Source organism: Rousettus aegyptiacus, unplaced genomic scaffold (assembly GCF_014176215.1).
Source record: "Rousettus aegyptiacus isolate mRouAeg1 unplaced genomic scaffold, mRouAeg1.p scaffold_m13_p_1, whole genome shotgun sequence".
Lineage (NCBI taxonomy): Eukaryota > Metazoa > Chordata > Mammalia > Chiroptera > Pteropodidae > Rousettus > Rousettus aegyptiacus.
This window is the reverse complement of record NW_023416284.1, coordinates 60,181,911-60,202,185: the sequence shown is the minus strand read 5'-3', so window position 1 is coordinate 60,202,185 and position 20,275 is coordinate 60,181,911. Positions and strand designations below refer to the sequence as shown.

The window sequence follows — 20,275 nt, the reverse complement described above, 5'->3', positions numbered from 1 at the left end:
AATAGCATACTAATGATTACTATTGGCAAAGTAGGGTAAAAGAAAATAAATAAGAGGTATAACATGAGCTATTAGATTTGCCAGTTATAAAAATTTGTAACAAAATTTTCTGTCACTCCACTCTCGAGCTCCTGGATCAGTTGAATCAAGAAGAAATATAATAACAATTAGTAGTATAAAAACTTTCACCATTTGCAGCTTCTTGTTTATGTAGAACAAAATATAGAAACTAATTGTGTCAAACATAATCCTAAATTTCAAATATTTGAGTCCTGTTGATGTACACATTTAATAAGGAGAATGCTACAAATTTGAACTTCAACAGTTTATACCATTTAAGCATTTTAAAATGCCTCATGAAAGATTGCATTTGAAGAAAGAAGGGTTTGCTACTAAAAAAATTTTTCAAAATCATTGATAAAGTGGAGCTAAATTTTGTTAGGACAAACGTGTTCTGAAAATTGCATGAAACCCATATTTTAAAATCAACTTAGAATAAAACATGTTATTGGCTTTCAGACTTCAGATAGCAGATCAGATAGAAGTCATAATATTCTTTGAAACTAGAAATAATATAACAGAAAGCAAATTAAGCTATATGTTTGCAATATAAAAATAATCAGATTTTGAAAAAAGATAGCTGTAAACTAATCTCAATTTCTAATTTTTCTACTAACATACCTCTGCTACTTATATTTATTCTCTGACTTGGTAACAGATTTCAGAAGTTTAAGAAAGTTTTAGAAGAGAAAGCTTAAAAGTGATTTTTTAAAAACTCTTGGTCTCGTTCACAGAATACCAGTAGAAGCTAGGCTTCAGATCACCACATTGTACCATTACTGGTTCTGGAAAATAGCTCAATAGTTCAGATGATTTGATGAAGAGATTTTTTTTCCCCACTTAAAAATCTGCATTTTAGAAAATACTAAAACAAAATGAAAAATATTTATCTTCAATAATTATTATAATTCACTAGATTTGAATAAATGGACCTAAGTACATAATGCATAAATAATTTTAAGAATTTAGTTAGATACCCTCCAATTCTCACTCCATTACCTAGTTGGAGTTACATTAATATTGATTGACTAGCTTTACATAGTAGGATTCCCATTTTCCATGTGTATAATGTTCTGCCTTCACATTTACATGCACTCCAAACAAGCCATAGATAATACAGAAGTGATATTCATGAATGTATAGTTCAGTGGAAGTTTATTTCTTTCTCTTTTTATAAGAGTTTTTAAAAGAGTTGAATTTTTATCTCTGCTTCATTGCTTACTAACTTTGTGACGTCAAGCTAGCAAATTACTTTGAGATCCTCGGTTCTGTTATAATAATTACGTTGTCCCACTTTTGTTTCTTTTTCCTTGGTTATGTGCTGAAGTGTTTTGCCTACTTTATTTTATCCTCACAACTCTATAGCATAATTACTGTTATTCTATTTACCGGAAAAGGAATCTAGGATGTAATCTGCCCAAAGTTACCTAGCAATTAGATGCCACAACTTGGCTTCATTTCAGCTCTATTTGACACCAAAGCTCTATATGACACAAGTTTTTAAATCTCTGTACTATTTTGCCTCTCTTCTTGACAATATTAATAGTAATACCTACTTTACAGAGTTACTGTAAGAAAAGGAATGAGTTTGATATAAAACCTCAGACTGACTTTCAGAAGGTCCCTTTAGCAATGATAGTAACAATTTTAATAACACAGTTCCATCACTAGTTTTTATTTAAAATTATCAAATCTTTATTCCTCAGTTTACCACAGACATTAATGGCTCACCTCACATTACTGGGCATTTTTCGGGAATGTATTAACAAATTTTGCTTTAAGGCCCAGTCAGACATTTAAATGTCATGGAACTTTTTTTTAACTCTAGTAGAAGAGTCAAAACATTTAGTTATTTTCAGTTTACTTGGAAATTCTGTAGCCAATTTCAGAGTAATTTAGAAGTCGGCTTAAACAGCATTATTCAAGATAGTCGCAAATTTTAAGCTTTAGCCTATCAGAAATAGAATACTACTGGCATGTAAAACAGAAGGATGAAATGGAAGTTAAGCTAACTGTGCGTGAAATTGTAGGCACTAAAGAAATTTCACAGTCACTTAAAATAGCTTCACTTTTTTTCCAAAGTGTCTGTAGTATCAATACATGAACTGATTTCTTCAAAGGAAACAATCTAAATATCTCCAACAGATTTTTTTTTTTCGATGAGAGTTGACGTTCAGTATTATTTTATATTAGTTTCAGGTGTACAGCATAACAGACATTTATATAATTTATTAAGTGATCTGATTAGTCTAGTAGACAGATTATTCTAATTATAAAACATTAACAAAAAAAGCTTTTTAAAAAGCTCGAAATGTTTGGCAGTAGTTCAAATTCAGTGTAAGACTCACTATGACTCCTAAGTAGGAACAATACTAAATAATGACACAAATATTTACTTAATAATAATAGCCGCCAACATTCATTAAGTTCTTATTATATATGAAGGTGCTGTTCTAAGCATTTTATATTAATAAATTTATATAATTCTTATAACAACTCTATAAGGTAAGTACCGTTATTAGTCCCATTTCATACTTGAGTCTGAGGCATAGAGAGCTTGCCTAAAGTCATACAGCTTATAAGTGGCTGTAAATATATGTATCATAGTTGAGTAACAAAAGTTTTAAAGTTTATTTTGTATAGTTATTTAATTGAACTGAAATTTTTTATGTATATATTTTCTAAATGTAGCATGTCATTTGTTTTCTAAATATGAAGAATAAATGTAATGATTTTTTTTTTAGTTATTTACAAATTAGGACTGGCTTCTATCGAAACATAATAAAACAATTGTCACATTTGCATATTATATTTAGAAAGGAAATAAACCCTTAACATAATTCATTATCTATCCTCAGGCTGCCTTACAACTACATTTCCTAGACATGCCTACTTCAGAACGAAAATAAACTTACCACTTATGCACTAAATATATCTTCTTGGTATAGGCTCTGAGAATGCCAAAATAAGATAACAATCACTGTCCTTCAAGAACAGATGAAATAGACATGGAAATTGGGCTGTTAGAATATATTTTGTAGGATATTCTATTGAGCTAAAACGTAATATCCAATGTTATGAAAGTACCACTAAAAGAATTAGAAATAAAAGTTGGAAGGAGGAGGGAATCTCTTAAAGTTGATATGTTGAGAACTATAGATATAACCGTGTTAATCATTATGGAAGTGACCAACAGAACTAAAAATAAGCAGTTTAAAAGTTATTGAGTAGGGGGAAAGGAGGCAGAGGAAAATTTTTACTTCTAATTTTATACCCTTCTGCACTGTTTCTTTTTAACTATTATTTCCAGATGTGCTGATTTCTTTAAAGAATTAAGTGATTTGTGTGCTGTAAACAAAAAATACACACATTCTGTGAAAGCACACAAAAGAAAGGGCATAACCATTGTACAGATCAGGTAAATATCACCACCTGCTTATATGGAAGTTGATGCCTATGATAAGTTGGAAAATAATTAGGAAAATGTCATCTCTGGCAGAAGAAAAAATTAATAGAAAGGCAGAGTCATGAGAAAGATGTTCATTTAAGATAAATCAGATAACTTAGTTATGATGAAAGATGATGGTTGTTAAGTAAGACCTGTGTGCCTTGCTTGATTAGAAATTTGGACTCTTTATCTCATAGGGGGACAAAATTAAAGAATTTTAAACAATGAACCAGCATCAGATTTATAATTTAATAACTTTTATCGGTGGTGTAAATGATAAGTGATAGGGCAGAAGAGAATATTGTTGCCAAAAAAAAAATAACCTACAGCAAGATACAAGGGCTTAAGCCAACACGTTGGTAGTAAAAATGAAGAAAGAACAGATCTGAAAAAAACTTTGGCAATAAAACTTAACAGGATTTATTGCTTTAGCTGGATTAGAGAAGGAAGGGATGAGTGAGGATGCTTCCTAGTTTTCTTACTTAAGAATCTGGTCACCCTGACACAAGAAGGATATAACAGACTTTGGCTAGTTGTAAGGTAGCCCCTTAAGGTAATGGTGGCAGATGGGAGAAAGTCCAACAACAGAGGATAACTTTGAATAAAGCATACCTCTTAGCAGCAAACTTCCTTTTCAGTTTTCTTTTTGAAGAAATGAGTGTCATATTTTTAATTTAGAAGGCCATGAATTTTATCTGGCCATAATGAATTCTAAAATTGATACTATACTTGTCAAACAATGAGCAACACATAAAAATATATATAATGGCAAAGTCTCTTTTGTTCTAATTTTATATTGCTGCTCTTAAGCTTTATATAATATTTAAGCTTTTAGGTTATTATAGACTTGTTTTTGTATCTCTTCTTAAAATAAGCGATTACTTTCTGTAGATTGAGAGAAACTATAATTTGTGCTGTTTTTTATTTCAGATATTTGTAACCTTTCTTAAAAATGATCATGATTGCCCCTCCCCTCTTTTTTTGACAATGATTTTCAGTAATGGAGTAGTAATAGCAACACTGACACAAAGAAGTGAGTTCTCTTTTAAAAAGCAGTTTTTGTTGCCATATATAACACCTTCATGTTCAGTTTTTGAGGCAATCGAATGTTTAGATGTTTAACCATACATTGTATGGATATCAGTTTTTCAGTTAACAGGAAATAGGTTGTATTTTTCAAACATTTAGGAGCAAAAAGACATTGAATTTTTTTATTATTGAGTACTGTATACAAAATAGTTTGCCGTTTTCTAAAATATTATTACTTATTACTGAAGAACCTAGTTGGTTTAAAAACTACTTACTATGGGAAGGTACTATAGTCCTCCACTCTACCAGCTGAGCTATTGAAGAAAGCACTAAAACTACTTACTATGATATTCAAGCTTAAATTCACTTTTTCCAATTCTTTGGATATTTTGACCTCAGGAAATATAGTGATGTTGTGTTAAGTTATGTCCTTTCATTGTCTATTTTCTAAGTATCAGTAGAATTCAGTAATTGTTCCCAAGTGACGACCCTGGATTATTCATATTTGTAGCTGAAGTATGGAGGTATGTCTGTTTATGTGGGTATACTTGTTTCTGGGTGAAAATCAGACAGTCTTAAATCTTGCTGATAAAATTCTCATTGTTATAGAGTCTTTCTTTCCTCAGATTTCAGCATTGGTATGTTCTAATTTAGAATATGATGTCAAAGAAAGATTTTTATTCTTTTACATTTTCACTGAGCTTTTTAGTGGAACGGCAATTATATATTTATGGAAAGATTTCCCCCCAGTGTATTCTTACCTTGTGTAGAGCCTAATTTAAATTAAGGTAGATATTACCTTGCTTGTTTTTTGGCTTTCTCAAACTTAAGGCAGGAACTAAAAATACAAAAAGGAATAGCACTTTCATAGTGTAGCAGAGTAAACTTTAAATTTAAGGAGCTTTCTTAACATAATGATTCATTACTTTGTAACTTTTCAGACTTTAGTGGAAAGCACCTAAAAATGAATAGTATAATCTCAGGGGTATTATATTAGAGAATTATATTTTCCAATATGGTTTACCAAAATTATAAAACTTAAGTTACTTCCCAAATCCTCCACATTCATTCATTATTCCTGTGCAAGAATGCCATCAGTGAGAGTGTATGCGGAATTGTCAATAGATGCATTATTTGCCATATGTATCTGCTGCTTCAGTGACTTAATCAAAGTGAAATCTTGACAAATGCTTACTACTAGATCACAGAAAATTTAGTACCCTAATTATTTGTGCATGTGTAATTGTAGCTCATTGTTTCTAACACTCCTGGCATTTAAAAAAAAAATCAAACAAAAAGTATCAGAATGATTTGATGATGAATAATGAAGTAAAACTTAAAACATCAGCAGTTCACTAAGCATATGGTTTTGATTGAAAACATTTTCCCTAAGAATTAACTGGCCAGATTTTGCTAAACATAGCTTCTGCATTTTTGAAAGGTGTAAAGTTGATTTTTAGAAATTATACTGTATGTAGTTAATGTTTGGAAGAGTGACTCACTTATATATATAAGTGTATCAATTGTTTTTCATTTAAGAGCTCTAAATAATATAATTCTCACCTTTCATCATGTTATAGTCATACGTCCTTATATTTTAATTCTTATATTTCACTTAAGGGCAAGCCTCTAGTAGACCTAGAATATAGTTACTCCTCAGATCTGAATTCTGTTCACCAGTTAAAATTTTTCTTTTCTTTCACCTAACATTAGAGCATTTTCTTTATATTGGCTCTTAAAATTCAAAGTTTTTCCAATTTTTTTCTAATCATACTATTATATTTCCTTAAATCTAAAGTTTTACCTTTAAATAAAAGAGGATTTCTAACAATGTATGGCTGCAAGCAGTTCTTCGTAAGGGAAGACAAGCATGCAGCATTTGTCTTGCTTTAATCAGTCCTTCCTGGTTTACCTTTTAGAATTAATTCAGTTAGTCTGTTGAACAAAAGCTTACCATTTGATTGTTTTGTAATTTTTGCCTCATTAATAGTTGAGTATAGTCCAAGGCAGTGATTCTGTTCTCATCCCAAATGGCCATTACAATCACTTGGGTAAGATTAAAAGAATAATAATTAAAATACTGACACTTCCATCTCAACCCCAAATATACTAATTTATTTGAACTTCAGTAGGTTCCAGGGATCAGTAATTTTCAGAATCTGTCCAGGTAATTCATGTGTATTACCAAGGCTGAAAACTTCGCTCTAAGGTAATTTAAATTTGAAAGCTTGAGAAATTTTTGGAGTGGCCTTTCTAATTACAGAGAAACAATGACTGATAACCCTGAATAATCCCAGGACAGGAAGCACTATTACCTATGAAAATGGGTTTCAAATACAACTTAAACTTAACCAATAGTGTGAAAGAATTGTCATAATTGTTATTTATTGAACATTTAAAGAATCCAGGCTTTTTGCATTTTGTTGTTGTTAACTCTTCATAGCAACTCTGGAGAGGAGGGAATGGAATAACTCTTTGTTTCAAACAGTAAACTGAAGCTCAGAATGACTTATCCAAGGAGACATGCTGCTTGTCAGTCAGTGGCGGAGCCAGAATTGGACCACATACATATTTGATTTTATAACTTGAGATCTTTAAACTATACCTTCAAAGATAAACTGAGACACATTTAAAAAAAAAAAAAATTATTGGCTCAGAAATCAATTCAAGTCCAGGAGCACCAAATGGAAATGTTTAAAAGCTTCCCACCAACAGGAGTTAGGGGCAAGACTTTTATAGAAAAGATACAGAAACAAAACAAGAAAATTATTTGATTGGCTATAGCTTAAGCAGTTGTCCTGTTTGAGAAATCCTAGCTGGCTGTTTGAGATTGATAGTCTTTAGGTTTTGATTTCTTAATTTGGAGGCATTTACAGGCATAAGTTTTGGTTTGCTTATTACAGAGACTGCTAATGCCTTAGAACCAACCCAGTCTAATGGCCTCCTTGTTTAATTTAACAATACTATGCTATGTGAAAATTTGATATTTAGTTTAACTTAATTCATTTCAAGGTGTTTTTACTGTCATGTTTCTTTAGAGCATGGATATTATCACCAACAAAAATAAATTAAGTTCTTAGAATTGGAAAGTTGTAGAATTTAAATATTTTAAGCGCTTAATATAATTCTGACTTGGACCAGATTTACAGATGTGTGGTTCTGGTGTGATGGTGGCAGTAAAAGTTAACAAAAGCAACACTTTTTTTCAAATTCAGAAAATTTACATAACTCACAAGTTGCCTTTGTTCTGTGTTGGAATCTAGCTATGTGGTGAGAAACCGCATAGACCAGTTTTTGTCTTGCTGTTAATCTGAACTGTTTTGTAGCAACACAGACTTTAACTACAGCAAAATTATCATCACAAAATAAAGATTTTGGCCTTTTTTTTATATGTGAAAACCTCATTATAAACCCTTAATTTTTTTTTTAAGATGTTGGTTATGTGGACATTTGGAGGAAAAAATTATATCCAACAATAATTTATCAAGGAAGTCTTTCTACAATGAAAGGAGTATATTGTCACAAAAAATTAAAATATATGAAATATACAGAATTTAAAATTGAGATACATACAAATAAATCTTTGTAATGCTTAAAATGTATTTATTTAGATTGGGAAAAAATAGCGAACTGCAAAGCTGAAATTTATCTTTAAAATAATAAATAAAAATCACTTATTTTTAAATGAAAGTGAAATTAATATATTCAATACTGGTATTACAAGTAAGGTAAATTAGTTATAGAGCAGAAGTAGTTAGATATTTCTACTTCCTGCCCAGAGGACCCTATCAGAAGTTTAGGAAAACTTGACAGTCATAAGTAATGTAAAAATAGATATGTACTCCAAAGGAAAAGAATGCAGTTTTGTGTATCATTTTTGTATTTTTCTAAAAGTGCCCATGTGTTTTCATTTATTTGGGCTAGTATAATATAATCCTAATGGAATAATGACCTATGATATTTAGAGTTAGATTATCTATGCAAATAAGGTTTCCCTAATGTATATAGAAAAGAAGCCTAACCAACTTACTATAAAAAAATAAGGTTGCTATATAAAAGTTATATAACTTGCATCTTTGATTCTATTGACATTTTTCCACAAATGTTTGAAGGTCAGAGTTTTTGTATTCCAGTGACATTACTTTAAAAGGTAAAAATGCTAAGGGTAAGAAACTGAAAGTTTTAACCTTTTTTAATCTTTTCATACTTTATGCCCTTGAGAATTCCTATTACAAGTAGCATATATTTCCTGTGTGTGAATTTGTGCAATGCCAAAGATGCTTATGATTACTTTATAAGGCATTGAAAATTTACCACAATTTGTAATTAATTTAAATTATTTATTCACCATGAAAAACAAATGTTTTCCTATAACTCTACAAATTTATAAGTAAAATGCCAACTAGCATTACTGCTTTTAGAATTTGACTTAAAAATGTTATACAGCTTTGAGCTACATTTTCTTTTTATTTACCTTAGACTAGAACTAAACAAAGTCTAGCCTAAGAAGTGTGTCAGAGGAACTTGAAATATTTTGAAAGTTACATGATGAAAAAAGAAATGTTTAATTCTGCTAAATGAATAATTCTCTCCATTCAGTACACATACATTGAGCAGCTTTGTATCCAGTTCTGAGAGAATTAAATAAGACATTTCCTGTCCACAGTGAAGTTATAGACTATTTATAGTAAATTTTGATGAGAACAAAATTCTGCGGAAAGTCCCTAGCTTAGGAGACCAACAAAAGTTTTCCTAGAGAAGGCTACATCTCAGCTGCCTGTTCATTAAAGAATATGTTTCTAATATTTTTAATTAAGCGATTGGTGTTTTGTGGTGCAGAGAAGGGCTTTCCTTGAATCGATTACAAGTATGCTAGCATACTGAGTCCCTCCGTCCTTAGCACAACCAAATGGAGACTAGAGTGAGGGAGCCCCCAGTTATAAACCACTTCTTTTTATCCCTTTTATTCCATACATTTGTTATCATTTTTTACATGCGATGATGCGAAGAATATTGGGAAGTAGTGGTGTAGAGAAATGCCATTTTTAAGTCTACAGTTCAGTAACATTAAGTACATTCACACTGTTCAGCATCATCATCCATCTTCAGAACTTTTTTATCCTCCAAACTGAAACTCCATACTCATTAAATAATGCTTCCCCAGTGCTTCCCTCCCCCAGCCCCTGGCAGCCACCATTCTTTCTGTCTCTGAATTTGACTACTATGAGTACCTCATAGAAGTGGAATCACCGTGTAGTTATCCTTTTGTAACTGCCTTATTTCACTTAGCTTAATGTCTTCAAAATGTGTCCATATTATAGCATGTGTCATAATTTCCTTTTTAAGGCTGAATAATATTATCTATAGATATAGATATATATGCCACATTTTGTTTATTTTTGCACCTATTGATAGATATTTGGGTTGACTTCACCTTTTGATTATTATGAATAATAATTGGTATACAAATATCTGTTCACAGCCCTGCTTTTAGTTCTTTTGGGTATATACGTAGAAGTAGAATTACTAGATTATATAATTCCATTTTTAATTTTTTTAAGGAACCACCATTTTATTTCTCATAGTGACTGCACCACTTTATATTCCCAACAAGTGTTCACAAGGGCTCCAAATTCTCCACATCCTTGTCACTTCTTGTTTTTAATATATATAATAGCCATCTTAATGAGTGTGAAGTGGTATCTCATTGTGGCTTTGATCTGTATTTCCCTAATAATTAGAGTAATGTTGAGCATCTTTTCATGAGTTCATTGGTAATGTCTGATATTTTTAAAGATTGGGGAATGGGAACTTGTCTAACCAAAATTAACCAAATCTTATTCAAAAGCAACTTATTTTATAGAATTAGGTCAGCCTAATCTTAAACTTTTACTGCTGAAAAGAATTTTAGAGATCATCAGAGTTCTTAATCTGAAATCCATCTGTGGTTACAGAGAGAGAGTCCACAAATAGCCTAATTAAAGCAGTTTCCATCATTTTCTCAAAAGTATCTTTCACCATTAAAAACTTAAGAACTATTGATACACCCCAAAATCACCAAAATGTTAAAAAGTCATTATCTTTTGGGTTGGTGGAATTAAGGTGATTTTAAAATTTCTACTTTGTGCTTTTCTGTATTTTCCAAAGTATCTAAAATAATCCTGCATAGTGCATGTGATTGTTAGGCTATTTTAGAACTTGAAAAGTAAAATCCATCTTTAGCTCTTGGGCCTGCAATTAAAAAAACAAGTCTAAAAGCTAAGAAGAAATAAAATGGAAATAGTGTGTTCTTATCATTGCCTGCTTTTTCTTAGAGTCACAGCATTCTCAAGTCTGCAAAAAGAATGGGCAGGCCTTCCACTTCCAGTTTGGCACCACCAAATTCAAATTGATTCCTGCTCAGATAAATTCCTAAAATTAGGAAAGGAAAGAAGGAAGGAAAGAGGGAGGGAGGGAGGGAGGGAGGGAGGGAGGGAGGGAGGGAGGGAGGGAGGGAAAGGGAAAGAAAGGGAGGGAGAAAAGGAGGGAGGAAGGGAGGAAAGGCAGGCTCTGCAGCTACAAAAAAAAAAAAACAGTGTTTACCATTGACTCCATTTCAACTGAATTAATTGCAATAAAATATTTATGTTAGAATTTTTTTTTATAATGAGCTCTTACTATAAAGAGTATGCAGGTTATATAACTAGAAAAGCAATATTTACCACTGACTTCATTTCATCTGGGGTTTATTAAGGCAGAATATTTACATTTAAGTTTTTTATAATGAGATTTTACTGGTTTTCCTATAATATCTTTACATAGTATATACTGTAATTACTTTTTTAAAGGTATTGTGTCTGTTTTTAATTTTAAAACAATGATCACTTAATTTTAAAAACATCTGTGTTCAATTTAGCATCCTAAAAAAACTAGAAAATCTTTAGGATTATGTGCAGAACTTTCTAGGACATCTTACCTATTCATATTCAATTCATATTCATTGTCAGGTCTCCATATTTTCTATCATTTTGGCTAGGTTTAAAAATACTCCCAAGTAAGGCTTAAACTGCTCTACCATTTAATATCTTTGGGCCATCGTTTCCTTTTCCGTTGGACTAGAACTAGATAATCCTATCCAACTCTGACATTTGTTTGATCTATATATCTGCTTACCTATAATGATTATGCTGTGGAACTTTATACTTAACTACATTTTTAAATTTATACCAATTTTTTTAAATTTCTGTTTTTCCTTTTGCAGCTATATGCAGGAGCTATTCTTGAAGTCTGTGGATGAAAATTGGGGAGGTTCCCTCAAGTCCAAGGTATATAAAGTTAGCTAGTAAATTCTCATTTTGATAATTTAAAATCAACATTTCACAAGAATAATTTTGTTATATATTCCCACAAATAAGAATTTTTAGGGTTATGCTTTCTCAGTGTCATATAAATTTTCATGGAGGTAGAGTTTTATAGTAATTGTTGAATACTAGATTAAACAAGCATAATGTATAAAATTTATGTTTAAATACAACACACGATGAGGCAGTTATTTTCTTTAAAGGAGAGCCTTTCCTTTACCAAATATAATTTTATGAGAACCTTTCTTTTACCAGATATAAATGTAATCTCCTTAAATAGTATTTCATTCTAGTATATTTGAAATGTAAATTGACTCATATAAAATGCCTAAGGAATAATTAAGGGAGACTAGACTTGTACTAAATTACAAATCATCAAAAATAGAATAAATACCATAGAACTTGAGGTGTAAAAGAGAGGAAGTCATACATGTATATCTTCACAGGAATTTTTAAGGATAAATATGTGATAGGATAATTGTGAAAGTGTATTCTTTTGGTTGAAATCAAACAGTAATAGAGCTTTGTAGCTCCAAAAACACTTGGTCTAAGGTTTTTTCCTGTTCTGTCCTTGCTTGTCACTTGAAAATCAGTTTTATGAAACTGAACTTGTCTGGAGGTGTCAACCAATGGTTATTGGCACCAGTACGGTGCCAACAGGAATCCCCAATTTGGTGTGCCATGAAGAAGGAAACTTTTTTCAGTGCAAACAATTCAATGTGATACAACATAGCTGTGGAACATCTTAAGAGTTACAGTTCAATTAAGAAACAACACGACTATGGAACAGCATGCCTACAAGGTGGCCCTCTTCCGTTAGACAGTTCTGTTCTGCTCCACCTTCTCTTCTCCGCTTCATTCCAGAAAGATGTCTTTGGTGTCTCAACTCCAGCTGGGGAAATGTAGTTTTCAGTCTTCAAGGGAAAGGGAAAGTATGCTCTCTGAGCCAGAGGGTTTCTGACTTATACAGAGAGAGGTCCCTGCCTGGTTCCTGATTGCTCCTTTCTCATACAAATAAGGACTCCAAATCTTTGCAGTTTCATCTGTCCAAAGGACAGGATCCTGGCTGGTCAGAATGGAGCCACTCTGATTGGTCAGTGAAGATGCCAATGGGGATATAGCTGCAAAGCTCTGACTGGACCAGGAAAGTCTCAGTCCAATTGGTTAAGATAGGGTTCCAGGAACTCCTTAATAATAAGGGTTGGCTCAATTAGCAGGAACACAGTCAGTGCAGGAGGCAGGCACCTTCATGGAGGCTTCTCCCTGAAGCACGGTTTGCATGAGAGGCTTATTAATGGTTGCTAGGATCTCTTTTCAAATTTGACCCAGTCAACCACCAGGATCCCTTCTTGTTACGCATTTTCTTTGTTAGGGTCAACAAAGGTAATGAAATTCTTTAATTTCCTCACTCCCTTTTTTTCACTGAAATACATAAGTAATCTATTTATATGCCTCATTCTGTTTTTGTTTCTGCTGGCTTTCCAATGATTTCTTGCCTTGTTTACTTAATACCAAGAGAATTATTTGGATTTAGATTTTATAAAATTGTCTATATTAGCACCTGCCTATTGCTAACTTAGAATTGTTTATAAGAAAATATTGCTCATTTTGGCACAGAAATAAAATAGAATAATTTGACTTGGGACATTTTATATGAAGCCCAAACAGATACACTTGTAATTAAATACATTCTTTGTTAGAATAAGAATTCTAATGTAGCACAGAATATAACATTTACTTATGTTTAGGGAAAACAATTCCTTACTCTATTTTTTTCCTGACTTAAACCCATAATTGTACCATAGTTATTTTTATGTAAGTTCTCTGAATGATAATGTGATCACTCTTATTTTCAGAAAGTTTCACAGTTGCTTTTTAGTTTTATTGATTATTCATATTTACTGACTAGTTTTATTAATAATCTTTTGTGACTTCGCTTTTCATGAAGTCAAGAGTAGCTTTGATATAGCAGTTAGCCCTTCTATTTGTGAGATCAGATTTTACAATGTCTGTGGTAATAATTTCTACAGCTTGAAGTTTAGTTTTTAAAAGCTTATCAATCTTCATAATAGAACTTTTTAAAAAAAACAAAATGAGCTGATTTTATTATTATTGAGTGTGGCATATGGTTACAAAGCTTTAGTGGGTTTTCATTTCTTTTAATTTTTATTTTTCAATTAGAGTTGACATTCAGTATTATTTATATTAGTTTCAGATGTACAGCATAGTGGTTAGACATTTATATAATTTACAAAGTGATCCCCCCCAATTAGTCTAGCACCCACCTGGCACTACAGAACTTAAATACATGTATTTCTTATGTCTAGTTAAATTATCAAACTTTTGGGTACATGTAGTCATACTGTCTTTTACTTTTGAAAACAATGGGATTTTAATTTTACATATAAATATTTAATTAGTACAAACTTATTTAAAATGAAAATGATTACTTAATATAATGCATAGCCATATTTAATGTAATTATATATAATACCAATATTTTCCAAGCCCATGAGGAGGTGGGATTTTTTTCCATGTACAAGCCAAATTTATTTTTATTATCTACCATGCTTGAAATGTTTTATGACTTCTGAATAGCGCCCCCCAAAAAATCTGAATTTTGGGGTTTCAGGTCAGTATATGACTAGCTCACTCTTTATATAAATATATCTATTAAGTAAAATCTGAAGTTTATAGGACTTGAGCAAAATATATCATTTATTTTGTACAAACATAACTGTCTACGGACATTTATGTCTGCAGATTAATTATACAGCTATAACTAGTCAATTTAACAAAGCTTGAGCCCTAAGCTATAAATAACAGCTGCAAAACTGACTCTAGTGGCCCAGAGTTCAGAAGCTGGTTTATTTTTAATAGAACCATTATATATTCCCACTTTCAGACACTCTCTTAAAAGATATTCTGCAATAGAAAGGACATGAGGAGAATTGCCACTTTTTACAATAAGTACAAATACCAAACTAATTTTTATGTCATCATTTGTTTCATATTCTTTGTCATCAACATCTGGTAGTTTCTGGGATCAGCATAACTTTCATTATACTTTTATAAAACATTGTAATTTTTTTTTAATTCACTTACTTTAAATTAGCCATGCCTTTAAAAAGAAGAGTAAATTACTGTTAAGATTTTCCAGAAGAGAGAGGGATTTAAATTTTGAAATATTTTATCCACATTAAACAATTCATTGTATATTGAAAAAAGTACCAGATCTTACTTCTTAGCCAATTCCAGTATGCCTCCTAAATACTTCTGTTTTCCATATTTTGGTTGTTTAAAGAAAGTCGATATGTATAATAATGTCTCCTGATAGATTGGACCTAGTGTTCTATCACTTGTGGTAACATCGAAACTAATAATATAAATTTAATAAGTATGTTTTTCATTCAAAATATAGTTCAAGCATTATTTTCAGGCAGTCTTTGCATAGTTTTTTATTCTCTGTGTTCCACAGCAATTCCCACATAATATCATAATATATTTATTGGTTTATTGGTCTTTTGCCTCTACCAAACTAGGAACTCCTTATAGCCCAGAATTTAAAAAAAAAAAAAAATTTTCATCAATATACATAAAATCTGCCTAACACTGTACCTTTTATTAAGAGAAATTCAAATATTGAGTGAATAAATAGGTTTACTAAATTTGCCCTATTAAAGGATGCCCCCACCTTTGACAAATAGGAATCTGGTGAAAAGTTTGTGTTTACAGTGGTTATATACCCTTGATGAATTCAGCCTTCAAACATTCCTTTTCTAACTTTATTATTCTGACTGAGAAGCCATAATCTTTTTAGTTTGTCTTGTCTACATTATTGTACCTTCAGTCTTCCCCAGATTCCTTAGTTATTTAAGTTGCCCATCTCTGAATGTTTTTAAGTGCTTTTAAAGTGTCTCGTTGGGAGGACCCAAGTGACTCATTATTTTACATTCCAGATGGTTTGTATACAATAGTAAATTTACTTATTTGAGAAATACTTTTTTAGATACCCAGTCACTTTCATTGAGCACAGTTGTAAATTTAATTCTATTGTTGTTTGTTGTTGCTGCTCTCTTCGTATTGTTTCCGTGTATGATGTGACATTTTTACTTAGAATATGTTCCGATTAAATATACTTATTTTTAATCAATAGGAAAACATCTAATTATCATTACATGTACTTTAATGTGATATTTCACAAGTCGTAAATCATACCTGCAATAAGCCCTTATAGTCAAATTAAATTTTAAATAAGAGTACATTGTATAACTTTATAATGTGATCAAAGGTTTATTATTAGATTTAGTCATTTATTTTGTTTATTTTAATACTCTTTATAGTTAACGCTGAAGAGCCTCTGAATTATGAGAGTCACATTTCTTTTCAAGCAGTGTGTATGTAAAAACTTAATTCCTATCCTAGGGGGCACCATAAATGACATGCTTTTAAGAATCCCAAGGGAAAAGCTGAAACATTTAATCTGTTTTCTAATCATTTGTATTTGTTTTATCACTTTCAAGTGTTGATAAAACTGCCTTTCTGACAAATAAATTAGCATAAGAACATTTTCTAGAAATAGAGTGACGTCAAACTGATATTACACTATTTTTAAAACAGCATAAACTAGAAAATAAGTTGTTAGGTCTTTTTGCAAGTCCCTTATATTCTCATATAACCTATCCTAGTGCCATGTGTATCTAATAAGTACTCAAATATTTGTTAGATGATTAATTTCCTGACTATAAAATGTGATTTTCTACTACAAGGTATTTAACAGATATTTCCCCCATTCAAAATTAGGAGGCTTATGAATCTATGATTAGCAGAGAACAGAGCAAAGAACTGATAAAAATAGTCATTGGTGACTCACCGTAATATTCCTTTTAAATTTGTTCACCATGCTAGCCTGTTAAAAATGTTGGATGAATGAAAGTTATTAAATGTGTGAGGCTCTGTTATGGATACAAAAAATATTTAAGAATAGTCCTTTTCCACTGAGAGGTTCCTTATGCAGTAGGTTCCATACTGTGTGTTAAATGGTGTTTTGGTCAGGTGTGCATATAGTACTTGCCAAAGGAATGGTAAAAATAGAACAGCATAAGATCATTTTTTATTTGTTAGTTGTTAATTGTTTTATTTGTTTTTTATTTGTTAACAAATTTTATTGTTAATTGTTAACTATTCCTTAGCCCGAATATTCATTTTTCATAGTTCAGGAACACAGGTCAGTGACAAACTTCCATGAAAGACAACTCAAAGAAATTTTTATATTCTGAAATCACTTTGCACTCTGAAAGATGCCAGCCTTCCTCATTTCTTCAAAATCTTTCATGGATTTACAATTTCTATAGAAATCTGCATATGCCTTCTTCCTTTGTTCAGCCACAGTAAACTTAATAGAAAGCTGTAACCCCCAAGGATACAGTAATCACTCCAACAGTATGAAATTGCAGACACTTGGCCAGAAAGTCACGCATCTGAAGTTTCATCAAAGCACTGAAAGAAAGGCATGGTAGTTATATTCTCCCTTAATACCAATGTCCTTCCTGATGGAGAGATGGACCCATGAAATCATTTTTTGTTTGGGAAATCAGGAGTCTGCAGGGTATTTGGACAAATCCTAAAGGATAAAGTTAAAAGATAATAAACAAGAATAACAGTTATTTTTATTTTGAACTAAATGTTGTAGGAGAATTTTAGATGGGATATATAACTGTCTTTCAACAAGTCCTCATAGCTGTAGAGCATTTTTTTAAGGTCATGCTTAGAAAGGAATTTTAAATTCCATATTCAAATTGTGTTAAATGTGATAGTAGTATTCTGAACCTCTCTTTTTTTATTTAACACTTTTTAACTGAAATTATTAGTTGTGTAATTGTTTAGCATCTTTCTTCCTCATCAGACTGTAAACACCTTAAGAACAGAAATTTTGTCTTTTACGTAGCTTTATCTCTGTTGTCCAACATACAGAAGGTATTCAATAAATATTTGTTGAATGAATTTAAATGATAATTCATCTGGAATTTATTTAAATATAAGGTATGATGTAGGCACCTGACTAGTTTTCTATTTTTTTTCCCCAAATAGTTTGGCAGTTTTCTCAAAAGCACATATTAAATAATTCACACACACACCCCAGATGCACATATAATCAGTCTCTCCCGCTTTGCCTCCCTCTCTCTGATTTGATAGCTTTACCATATTAAACCTATACAGATATTTGTATCTTTCTAGATTTCCTAGTCTGTTTATCTATTCTGGTATCAGTATCATATATTTAAAAAGCAAATAAACAAATTCTCCTATATTTTTTCTAAACTGGCTGTCCTTATACATTTTTAGCTGAGCTTTACTGTCATTTTGTCAAGCCCTCAAAACCTCATTGAAATTTGATATTTAGATTAAATTGAAACAATTAACATCTTAAAATATTTCATTGTCCTATTGAATAGTATGATATTTCTTTCCATTTAGATATATCTGTTTGAATCTCCTTAGTTTTCCATATAGGATGTAATGTTTTATTTACTGAGTTTATTTCTACTATTATCTAGCATGGATTTGGAGGTAAACAATTTGAATCTTTTTTTTTTCTCTAAAGCTTTTGTCAGGAGTGATAAACCCAAACTGTTCAGAGGACTACAAATCAAGGTAAAGTTATTTTAATAGAATCCTTCTTTTCCAGTATTAATTTATTTCATTTTTGAAGATTGATCTCTTTAAGAATGGGATTACGTTTGTTATCACATTTACCTAGAGTTAGGATTTCTCAGAGCTCTTTGGTAAAATATTGGACCCAACTAGTAGATTGGAAGTTTTAGGAATTCAGCCTAATTATAAATTAATTACAACAAAATCGTTAGATTTCTTAAGCCAAAGATAATTTAAAGTCCAATGCAAAAAATCTGTCCATTCATTTGTATGCGTATGTTGTTTTACCATTGCTTTTATATACTCTTATTTTGAACTCGACTGCTTCCTTCATTAGATTTTAAACTCATTTGAGAGTTTGAGAATATCATGTATGCAATAACTATTTCTTACAGTCAATAATAAACTTAAATCCTAAATAAACTGTTGATAACAACAAGTCTTTTTCTCTTTAGAGTTAAAATGTAATTTTTGTAAACTATCATTTTTAATGAAATCCTTTTCTTTTCCAAAAGACTTATTGTAAGACCTATTGTACTGTTAAATCTAAAAGCTTTTTCGTATTACTGTTAAATTTAGTTAACCGGGATTGCATTGGTTTGGATCTTGGTTGAAGCTGACAAGGCTCTTCTAAGCAGTTAATAATGATGGTGTCTCTTTTTTATAGTATGTTCGTGGTTCGGACCCTGTACTAAAGCTTTTGGATGACAATGGGAACATTGCTGAAGAACTAAGCATCCTCAAATGGAACACAGACAGTGTAGAAGAATTCCTAAGTGAAAAGTTGGAACGCATATAAATTTGATTACATTGTGTCCTATCCTTTTGTTACCTTATCAAATGAAATATTATGGCACCTAGAAACTAATTTAGTTTCGTTTCCATCTTTTGATCCGTCTTACTGTGAGGCATTAAACATCTAATTAAAAGTTGAAGTGGCAGCACAGCCCATGAAATCTAAAGAGTTGGCAAGCTTAACAAAACTCATTTTTTATAAATTTCCATCCTACATTTGTTGATACCACTAGCAAAATGCTTTGCAATAGACTTGTGGTTAATTATGCAAATGATAGTTTGTGATAATTGGTCCAGTTTTACGAACAACAGATTTTTAAATTAGGGAGGTTAATAAGGGAGATGATTGCTACTATGCTTCATGTGCTCTGTGCTCTTTGAAAGTAATGATAGAAAACTACAAAGCAAATAAGATATACTGAGCCTCAACAGATTGCTTAATCCTCAGATTCGCTCATATTTTTGTATTAACCCAGCTTTCCTTTTAATAGAAACACTATAGTTTATAATGAATGCACTGCATAAAAACTTTATGGCTTCACTATTGTGAAACAAATTCAGGATCTATAGTAAGATGAAACATTCACAAAGATTAGCATTAATGAAGACTACACAGAAAACCTTTTTGAGGATTTGTGTGGATCTGATATTTAGCAAATTTTTGTGTTTGAAATTCTTACAGAAAAGTATTTTAAAATGATCGCTTGTAAGACCAAAATATAAATAAAAATTTTCAAAAATCTATCTGAATTTGAAATTCTTCCGATTTGTCCTTTTATGCTTAAAAATGACACATTTTTTCAATACATTTTTATTTTCTTTTCCTATAAGCCTTTATATATTTTAGACAAAATGTTAAAATGGCTATACTGTTTAAAACTTATAATTTCTTTATAATTTCTGTGGGTAATAGTGCTTTATATTTGTCTAGCAATTTTTTTTTATTAAA

The 20,275-nt window shown here is 31.1% G+C and overlaps 1 protein-coding gene across 1 annotated transcript in view; it reads left to right on the top strand.

Moving 5' to 3' along the window:
- Positions 1-20,070, top strand: part of SELENOF (selenoprotein F) — a 31,367-nt gene extending 11,297 nt beyond the window's left edge. The window contains exons 3-5 of the mRNA XM_016148518.2: positions 11,778-11,841; positions 18,482-18,531; positions 19,199-20,070. Of these exons, the coding sequence (XP_016004004.1) occupies positions 11,778-11,841; positions 18,482-18,531; positions 19,199-19,330 (246 nt within the window). The 3' untranslated portion in view covers positions 19,331-20,070. The remainder of the gene's footprint in view (positions 1-11,777; positions 11,842-18,481; positions 18,532-19,198) is intronic.
- Positions 20,071-20,275: the final 205 nt, after the last annotated feature.